The sequence below is a fragment of the Bos javanicus genome, chromosome 21, assembly GCF_032452875.1.
Source record: "Bos javanicus breed banteng chromosome 21, ARS-OSU_banteng_1.0, whole genome shotgun sequence".
In the NCBI taxonomy this organism is placed as follows: Eukaryota; Metazoa; Chordata; class Mammalia; order Artiodactyla; family Bovidae; genus Bos; species Bos javanicus.
Window position 1 is genome coordinate 68947022 of NC_083888.1, and position 9803 is coordinate 68956824.

Consider the following 9803-nt stretch of genomic DNA (forward strand, 5'->3'; position numbering starts at 1 on the left):
ACACAGCGAGGCTCTTTTTTTTGCCCCCAAGGCGGCGTCTCCTCCGTTTGACCGTTTGTCGGAGCCTAGACCCATGGCCCTGCCGGATAGGTGTCTGGCACTGGGCCCCACGGGGCGTTGCTCTGCCTGAGCCTCAGGGCATTTGCTCTGGAAAAGCCCCAGGGCGAGTCCTTGGGTCCCAGGCCGCCTCTGTGCTGGGCCCCGGGATGGATCAGGAGGAGGGGTGTGAGCCTGTTCAGTTGTCCTGCTAAACAAGCCTCAGGGTCTAGAGAAAGACCAGCCGTGGGGTGCCCCGCTGACCCCGAGCTGTCCTGTGGGCCTGCGCTCGCTCCCCACCCTGCCCACCCCCGTTAGCTGCGCCCCGCTGACCCCGAGCTGTCCTGGGGGCCTGCGCTCGCTCCCCACCCTGCCCACCCCCGTTAGCTGCGCCCCGCTGACCCCGAGCTGTCCTGGGGGCCTGCGCTCGCTCCCCACCCTGCCCACCCCCGTTAGCTGCGCCGGGAGCGCAGCCTGCTTTGCTGCCTGGGCCGCAGCATCTGTCTGTGCCAGGGTGGGCTCCCGTGAGCCACGCCTGTGGCCGGGCCTTGGGAGACCCCGAGCCGCCTCCGTGCTCAGCCCCCAGCCCCGCGTTGCAGTGGTAACACCGGCCCCGGGGTGGGGCTGGTCCCAATGTCCCTGCGCCCCGGCTGGAGCCCCGTGAAAGCCAGTGTGCCATCCAGGCTCAGAGCCCAGGGCCGGAAGGGCAGCGGGCTAGCCTTTGTCTGCAGTGACACAGAACAGGCTGCTGTCCACCCGGAGGGGTCAGGAGACCCAGGAGAGGGTGGGCAGCGGGCACAGCCGTCCCAGGCCTCCTCCAGCTCCAGCCCCACGAGGGCGTCAGCAGGGAGGCTCCCATCTGCTCAGCACCAGCTCCTGGCCTGAGGTCAGACCCACTGGTGGTCCTCCCAGGCAACTGTGTGGGCTGCCCAGCACCCCCACCCTGGCCTCTTGGCTAGTGTGGGCTCCCCTCAGCTTCTGTGCCGCCGATGCCACATGGAGGCACCTCCCCCACACACAGGTCTCATGAGCCATGCCCAGGGGCCTTGGCACGGAGCCGTGGGCTCAGGCCTTAGGAGTCCTGATCTCTGTCCCTGCCAGGAGCACGCATGCCCTCCGCATGCAGGGTCCAGGGTGAGGGGTCCCGATGGAAGCCGGTGTTACCCCGTCTTGTGGGCATGTGCGTGTGGGTGTTGTCTGCATGTCCCAGGAGCACAGCTTGGCTTTGATGCTTGTGTTGTGGAGTCTCCAAGTCCCCTCTCCTTGGGGTTCTCCCCTGTCTGCCTCCCTGCGTGCTGATCATGGAGGGGTGGGCGTGCTAGCGGGCAGTGGCTCGCTGAGGTGGGGGCCCTGTGGGTCGAAGGCCCCTGTGCACTGAGCCAGGGGCGCCCCCAGACTTCCTGCCTCCTCACGCAGGAGGCCCCCGTGCCCTGAGCCAGGGGCGCCGCACACGTCCTGCCTCCGCACGCAGGAGGCCCCTGTGCCCTGAGCCAGGGGCTCCCACATGTCCTGCCTCCGCACACGCAGGAGGAGGTCCAGGCACAAGTTCTGGGTTGTACCGTTAACGAGAACTGGAATGAAGGGAAGTTTTCTTTCTCAACCGTTTGCTTCTTACGATGGGAAGAAAGCCTGGGAATTTGGTAGGCTCCGTTGGAGGGACTGAACCTGGAGGTTCTTTCATCCAGTCGTTTGCCAGGTCTTTTGCAGAGATGGGGGTGGTGCTGGGTGGGTGGGTGGTTCATGGGTGCCCACGTCCAGGGGTGCCCAGGGGAGGGTGTCTCCTGCCAACTGCTGTTCCCTCACATGGGTGGCGTGCTGGGCACGGGGCAGCACCTCCTGCCAAGACTGGGACCTGCATTCTGTACTGACCCCTGGGCCAGGGGCGCTTGTCCAGCTGGTGATCACACTTCACGGGAGCACCCCCAGCCCCAGGCCTCCATCTGCCACAGGGACAGGGAGGGGAGAGCCTCCTGCCAAGCTCTGGTACCCTGGGGCTCCTGGTCCTGAGAGCTGGTGCCCAGGGAGCTGGCTGAGCTGGGCCTGGGTCCCCACCGGCAGGCCTGCCTGGTGCAGAGGCTTCTCCCTGGGTGGCACCCCCGGGCCGCTGCCCTGCTGGGTGTGCGTGTGTGGACTGCTCTGCAGAAGAGTCGCTCTGTGACTTCAAGCTCAGGTTTGGGAGGATGGCTTGGAGAGGGTGCCTGCCCAGGAAGCAGGGCAGGGGGCACCTGTCTGCCCTGTGGCTGGGGGAGGAACCACACAAGGCCCAGGACCAGTTCTGCCTGTGGGATCCAGGTGGAGGTGAGAAGGGGGTGCTCTCTCAGCCGCCAGTGGAGCACAGACCAGGGTGGATACCAGGGGGCAGAGCGGCACCAGCTGAGCTGCAGGACCAGCCCTGGCCCGGGAGGAGTGGGTAGCTCTCCCCTACCCAGGCCCGGGGACTCTGGCTGCCTTCTCCACCAGCGGTCAGGACAGGTGATCCTGGAGAGGCTGGGCTCTGCCAGAAGCTGTGCAGGGCCTGTGGGCGCAGTACAGCAGCATGCACACAGAGCCTCCCCCCGCCCCCGCAGTGGGCACCAACTTCAGACTGTTGAAGGGAAGTCTCAGCCTGACGGGACGGTCACCCCCACCCCCTGGCGGTGGCCCGGGCTGCTCCTGGGGCATCCTGGGGGCACAGGCAGCCCACCCTCTCCTGGGGCCCCGGGGGGCCAGCAGAGTGGCTCCAGGATGGGCCAGCTGCCTGCGCGCCAGGCAGCCCAGAGGGAGGAGCGGATGGCCTCAGGCCGCCCCTCGGGGCTCTGGACCTCATGCGGAGACACATTCAGGCTTCCTGCAGGTCGGCGGGCCCTGCGGTCAGAGGTCCAGGCCGGCACCCGCAGGAGGGCGGGCACGAGTCCGGGTGGGCCGGGCGCTGCAGAGGGCAGCCCCGCCCCTCAGGGAGGCTGACTGTGTGTTTCCCTGTCTCAGCCCCGATGAGGAGTCTTCCCAGAAGTTCATTCCCTTCGTCGGGGTGAGTACCGCCCAGGCAGCCGTCGCCTTGCCCGCCATCCTGCTGCCCAGCTGCTCTGCTGCAGGGCGGCCGCGATCCGCCAACGTGATCAGCGTGTCGTCGTCTTCATGCGACACGGTCCAGAACCTTCTTCAGTTGGAGCAGACGACTTGCCTTCGCATCCCTCCCGCCCTAAAGTCTCTCCTGCATCAAGTGGGGAGTGAGCCCAGGCGCTGCTAGGACTGGACTTGTGGAAGCAGGCGGCCTGCCTGAGGGCGCGGGGCTGGTCCTCAGCTCTGTCCTGGGCAGCGGGGATCAGTGTCAGGCTCGGCTCTTCAGGGGCCACCCAGGGCCGGCCGTCCTCAGGACAGGCCTCTCCTGGGGTCTGGGGCAGAGGACTGCCTCTGTCCTCTGGGAGCCTCAGGGCAGGCTTGCTTGGCTGGAGCGTGGCCTGTAAGTTGGAAGGTTTTACTTTGTCCCTTGGCCAAAGAGCCAGGGCTGCCGCCTGACGGCCGGCTGTGTGTCCACGGCCTGTGGCCCCACTGGGGTCTCCAGCCAGGGCATCTGCTGGGAGAGGCACGCGGCAGCCAGGCAGGCGGCAGGGCCTCTAGGCCGCTCGCTCTGCTCAGGCTAGGGGTGGCTGCTGGCTGTGCTGGGAGGGAGCGCGTCCGGGGCTGTCCTGCGGAAGCTACTGTGGTGACCGCCGGGCCTGTCCTGCTGGCTGCACGTGAGCCGCCGCAGTGTGACCAAGGCCGTGGTCGTCGTCGCGATCTCTTTCACTTGACACAGCTCCCACCCGGTCGGCGTGGGCCGGGACCCCTGGCAGCCCATGGGGAAATGGAGCAGGCCCTGCAGCCACCTTGGTGCCCTGCTGGGCTGGGCGCCCTCGCTCCAGCACCTGACTCGCCGCTGCCTGTGCCTGGCCAGTCACACGCACATGTATTTTGCTGAGGCCGGGGTGTGAGACCTGAGAGGTTCACTCAAGGGGAGAGGGTTCCTCTCCTGCCGGAGGCCATATGCATCCTGAACGCTGGTCACAGGTCAGGGCCAGGCCAGTGGCCAGCTGGCCGGCAGCCTAGGGCCTCTGGGGCCTGTGCCTTCATCCCGGGACTGCAGGATGGCCAAAGCAGGCTGCATCTCGAGGGCGTCTCCCAAACACACCATCTGCAGAGGGCGGGTCCTTCACCAGGGCCTGTGGCACAGCTGACCACATGGACGGTGGCTCCCGTGAGCCCAGCTCTGCCCCTCGCACTGAGGAGCTCGGCCCCGGCTCGGCCCCAGAAGTTCCGCGGGGCAGGGGGGTGTGGCAAGTGGGCAGCGGCGGGGAGCAGGTCCCTACCAGGGTCTGGAGCCCTGCTCAGCAGCTCCTGTTGCCTCCTAGGTGGTGAAAGTGGGGATAGTGGAGCCATCTTCGGCCACGTCAGGTGACTGCGTTCTCCAGGCCCTGGGCTGGGGTGGGGTGGCGGCGGTGGGGGTGTGGCGGGTGGCAGCCCCAGTGCCTGTCTGCTGCAGGGCTTGTGTTCACCAGGAGTGGCCTCCCTTGTCCCTGAGGCCTGACAGCTCCTGCTCAGCTTTGGGGGAGGGGGTCCTCCGGCTTCCCACACGTGCTCCCCCAGCCCATAGCTGCCTGGCCTCCCTGCCATGTTTGGGTGCAGAGGGCCGTGAGCTGCCCAAGCAGAGCCGTGGGGGAAGCTCAGCACCGCCCCCAACTCCTCCCCTAAGGTGACTCAGATGACGCGGCCCCCTCGGGCTCCAGTGTGCTCTCATCCACCCCGCCGTCCACGTCTCCTGCGGCCAAGGAGGCCTCGCCCACCCCGCCCTCCTCCCCGTCGGTGAGCGGAGGCCTGTCCTCCCCCAGGTAAACGCAGCCACGCAGAAGTGCTGCCCCGAGCACAGTAGGGATGGGGCTGAGAACCAGATGGTTCCTTGGGGTCCCTGACCGCACCCCAGGCTGCCTGGAAGCAGAGGGTCAGGGTGGCCTTGCAGGGGACACAGTGGTGTCGACAAGGGCTCACTCAGACAAGTGAACAGGGGTGCCCTACTGTTCAGTCCTGGCCTGATGTCTCCCCACCTGGCCCCCTGCATTCCTGGGGCCGGAACTACAGAGTCTATAAATATAGGGTGCTCTGGACACAGGGAGTTTTGGAAACTCGGATGTGAGTAGCAGACCTGGGATACAGTGGGTGTGGTTATTGGCAGCCCCTCTCGGGTGTCCTCAGGGCTCTCCTGAGCAGAACCCACCCAGACAGGACTGCCACAGGGTCGGGGAGGCCCACCATAGGACCCCCTGGGGCCTGCACCTATGAGGGGCAGCTGGCCTGGGCCCTCAAAACAGAGGTGCTCCCCGACGTCGGGCAGCACAGGCACCAGAGGGCACCCGTTTGCCATGCCAGCCCGGGGTGCTGCCGTCCCCTCCTGAGGACGGAGGGGTGAGCCTCCCTCGTCTTTCACAGCCAGGGCGTCGGCGCTGAGCTCATGGGGCTGCAGGTGGATTACTGGACGGCAGCTCAGCCTGCAGACAGGAAGAGAGACGCGGAGAAGAAGGACTCGCCCACCACCAAAAACACACTCAAGTGCACCTTCCGGTCTCTCCAGGTCAGCAGGCTGCCCAGCAGCGGCGAGGCCGTGGCCACGCCCACCATGTCCATGACCGTGGTCACCAAGGAGAAGAACAAGAAGGGTGAGGAGGGGAGGCGGGCTGACCGTCGGGCCTGGGGGCCGCTTCGTTCCCACACCCCTGGGCAAGGGCCCGCTGGCGGGCGGGTGGTGGCGGTCAGGGTGAGCGTGGAAGGAGGGCCAGAGGAGCGTACAGCCTGCGCTGCCCCCAGCCCTGAAGGAGCAGCAGGAGCACAGCACGGCCCCCTTTCCTCCTAGTGATGTTTTTGCCCAAGAAAACCAAGGACAAGGACGTGGAGTCCAAAAGCCAGTGCATCGAGGGCATCAGCCGCCTGATCTGCACGGCCAAGCACCAGCAGAACATGCTGCGGGGTGAGCCGAGGCGCCCCCGCGGGCGGGGGCGGGGCCTGTGATCAGTGGGCGCGGCTTGGGGCGGGGCCTGTGTCCAACAGGAAACGGAAGTAAACCGGGGCGGGGCGGGGCCGCTTGTGGAAGTTCCCCTCCGGAAATGCTTATTTGGCTGTGATGTCATGTTACGTAGTCTGCGCTCAGAGCACACTGGGGCCAGCCCACCTGTGTGTGTGGAGTGGCTTTTCAAATTCTGAGAAATAATTTCTCAGTCCTTTCTGCTTTATGTCAGAATTTTTATAGAAGATAATCTGCGACTGAGTGGTTGAGAACACGGAGCTCTCGAGTTCTCTCTTTTCCGTGGGCTTGGGTTTGACTACAGTGGCCCAGAGCCAGCCTTTCTCTTGATTTTCTGGCTTAAGTGGAGGGTATTTCAAACCCAGTCTGCAGACCCCTCCGAGGCAGACGGGCTGTGGACACCAGCTCCCCTGAGGTGGCTGGGGAGAGGCTCTCGGGCCATGGGGATGGGGTGGGAGCAGGCGGCAGGAAGGCCAGGAGGGGAGCTGGGGGTCCGCGACCTCCTCCCGCAGGGCCGGTGAGAACCAGCGAGTGTCTCCCGGGAGCCTGGGGGTTCCCACGGGTGTCAGCACCCCCCACCTTGTTCTCGGCCGCGGCCTGGAGCTAGGGGCAGGCGGGTCAGGCGGTCTTGTCCCCACAGTCCTCATCGACGGCGTGGAGTGGAACGACGTCAAGTTCTTCCAGCTGGCGGCCCAGTGGTCCTCCCACGTCAAGCACTTCCCCATCTGCATCTTCGGACACTCCAAGTCCACCTTCTAGCCCCGCCTGCCGGGGGGCCGTGCCAGTTTCTGCTCTGCAGCCCCACGATGGCCGCGGCCTGGAGGGCCCAGCTGCTTTTCTGTTCACACTTCAGTTTACCACAGAGACAGACCCTTAAAACCCCAGAGAGAAACAGTCTTAAGTATGAACGCGCTCACAACCTGGAGACTAACGGGGCGGCCCCCACCGGGAGCCCATAACTGCTCTGCTTATTAACCAGAATGTCCTGGCGGGGGTGGGAGGGCAGGCGGGATCACGGAAGGTGTGTTTTGGCCTCAGGACTACCCCCCCACCCCGACCCAGTCCCCCCAACAAGAAGGGTTCTTGCCTTCGTGTCCTGTCCTTTCTGAAAGCCAGGACTACTCTGCTTCCTCAGGGAGCGGGGGTCCTGCGGGTGGCCCCGTGGACCCCAGGCTGCCTGTGCGCAGGCAGCGAGCTGGGGGGCCAGGGGCCAGAGGCCAGCCTTCTGTCAGGGACGTCCTGAGCGGAACACAGAGGCCAGTCAGCCCCGCCCTGGGCCCCCCGCCCACCAGCCGAGAGGGCCCCAGCGCCGCCGCCCACTCTGGATCCCAATGAACTCCAGCCGCCAGGGGCAGTGGAGGTTTTATAGTAGCGGATATTTTTAATGCTTTTAAATACATGTTATAATGTAGCTGCCAAACAGACGTTGCTCTTCTGAAATCCCAGCAGCCCCTGAGGACTGAGGCAGAGCCAGCCGTGCCGCCCCGGTCCCACCCCCGCTCCCCGCGCCCTTCGCTGCCCCCGAGGCACCGCTTTGCTTCTGCGAGTCATCCTGCCCCGAACAAAGTTGCTGCCTCAGCTCCACCGCCTGCCCCAACACCGGCCCCGCCTGCTGACTGGGGGTGTCTGGGCCAGGCAGTCAGGTGTCTGTCACCTGCACCACTAATGTGGCCAGTGAGGCTCAGGCAAGTGGCCAAACCGTAGGGGCTCAAGCCCCGTTGGAGCCATGGGTGCAGCCGGGGCCCCGCCTGTCTAGGCTAGGCTCCTCAGAGCAAGGGATTTGGGGTTTGGGTCCCCAGGACGCAGGGAGTGGGGGGTGAGTGGAGCACCCTGCCATCCCCCTCCCTGTGCAGTTAGGCAGTGGCTGTCCTGACCCGAGGCCCGGGTCCCTTCCAGTCCTCCTGCTCAGCCCCAGCCCTGCCCCCAGGGCTCCCCAGGAAGAGCCCACCCGCTCCACCTGGCCACTGTGGCTGCAGGCCCGGGGTGCCCACCCAGGGGCTCTGAGCCCAGTTTTCTAGGGCTGAGAAACACACGGGCTGCGCTCAGAAAAACAGTGCCAAACGCAGCCAGGCTGCAGGTCTTCCCCGCTCTGTTGGAGGACAGGACTTCCAACAGCCCGTGGCAAGGAAGGGTCCCCCTTGGGGGTGGAAGACAGTCCATTTTTCTTACCTGTGACCTACCTGCTTACCTCCTCCCCCAGGTGGCTGTTCAGGGTGTGAGTGTCCATGGCCAAGAGCCCTGGGTCTAGCAGGTGGACAGATCTGAGCATGCCCTTGGACCAGGGTCCTTGGACGGGAAGGACCTGGGTGAGAGTGTAGGCCACTGAGCGGAGGAACCCTTGGGCAGCTTGTGCAGTGTCCACCTGTGTCTACACCCAGCAGCTGCCTGGGACCCAGGAGTTTCCCCGCCCTCGTTCCCACCACTGGCTTCAGGGCCCTGAGTACTGCTCCTTGAGTTTCCTTTTCAGAGGTCACACTCAAAAGGAGCTGTGGCTGACACGCCCTTGAGTTGGCTTTCCAGCTGCAGAGCTAGTTTTAGAGGAAGGGGCCAAGAGGGGCTGTCCCGTCCCATCCAGCTGTGAGCTGTCTTCATACCAAGGAGGAGACACCCAGCACCTCCACCCTGGGCAGGCCACACTGTTCCTGGGCCCCGGAGGTCATACAGACAGCCCCAGCCACCATGACTCACTTAGAGACCTGGGCTCCGGTGCCTTGGTTTCCCCATCATCTAATCGGGGATGTAAACACTTCCCCTGCCTACCTCATGGAGCTGTTTTGAGGACACAGATAAAAGCACTTTGTCCCTCAAAGGAAGATGACTCAGAAGCCAAAGCTGCCTGTGACTGAGGCGCAGCCCTGAGTGCACGGAGGGCAGTGTTGGGGCAGCTTGTGAGGAGTGCAGGGCCCAGACCGTGACCCCCAGGACAGGAGCAGCCCCTGCAGAGCAGGAGTTCTCCGCCCACTGGGTGACCAGAGGTCACTGGGACTCAAATGCTAAGCCACTCGTCTCGTTCAGGCAAGGCCAGGCTCCTCACGGGCCTGTGGCACAGTATGGGCAGGCTCCACCCTCACTCAGGCCAGATGGGAGGTCAGCTCCAGCCCTGTATGCAGGCCACTGCTTTCTCCCTCTTTGTGTCAAGTCCCTAGGGTCACCGTCTCCTCAGGGCACGCAGGCCAGTGTCCCGAGTGTCATGGCCGCAGCTCAGGGAGGAGAGGGGCGGCAGGATTAGAGCGGCCAGGGCAAGCTAGGCTGCGCTGTCCTCGCTGGCAGATACCAAGACCTGCCTGGCCTTCCTCCCAGGACGCGTTCCTCATGACAGGACTGCGCCGCTTGCTCCCAGAGGCCAGTTGCCTGACCCCTACATGTGTGCTTTGATCCCCTTCTAGAGACCCCTCCTATCCTGTGGCGGAGAGGAAGCTGAGTTCCTGGGGGAGGCCTCAGGGGCCGGGCTTAGGGGCCCCTTCCCTGGGTCTGGCGCTGCAGGCCAAGGGGCACCGCTGCGTTCCTGCAGACCCCGTCCAGTTTTTGTGCGTTGTTTGGTTTCTAGGATGTACGTGTTGCTAGCTTTTTTTTTTTTTTTTTAATGGAAAACAGGATTAATGTAAATAGCGTTTTTGGGAAACAGATTATAATCTGTCACGTATGTGACCACGTGGACTATTTTAAGGTGCTGATGCGACACTAATAAACCCGGGGAGCACTCCCAGGCCCTCCCTCGCCTGCTGTGTGATTCCTCTCG

The 9803-nt window shown here is 64.7% G+C and overlaps 1 protein-coding gene across 7 annotated transcripts in view; it reads left to right on the forward strand.

Annotated features, from left to right (window-relative positions):
• The window catches only part of PACS2 (phosphofurin acidic cluster sorting protein 2), a 64546-nt gene extending 54769 nt beyond the window's left edge, over positions 1 to 9777 (forward strand). For 6 of the 7 annotated variants that reach the window (XM_061395583.1, XM_061395584.1, XM_061395585.1 and 3 more), the window contains 6 exons: positions 3001 to 3043; positions 4404 to 4446; positions 4745 to 4880; positions 5476 to 5702; positions 5897 to 6010; positions 6705 to 9777. In XM_061395583.1, coding sequence (XP_061251567.1) covers positions 3001 to 3043; positions 4404 to 4446; positions 4745 to 4880; positions 5476 to 5702; positions 5897 to 6010; positions 6705 to 6823 — 682 coding nt within the window. In that variant the 3' untranslated portion in view covers positions 6824 to 9777. Of the gene's footprint in view, positions 1 to 3000; positions 3044 to 4403; positions 4447 to 4744; positions 4881 to 5475; positions 5703 to 5896; positions 6011 to 6704 lie in introns of those variants that run through there. The other variant, XM_061395588.1, reaches the window with a different exon arrangement.
• The last annotated feature ends 26 nt before the right edge of the window (positions 9778 to 9803 follow it).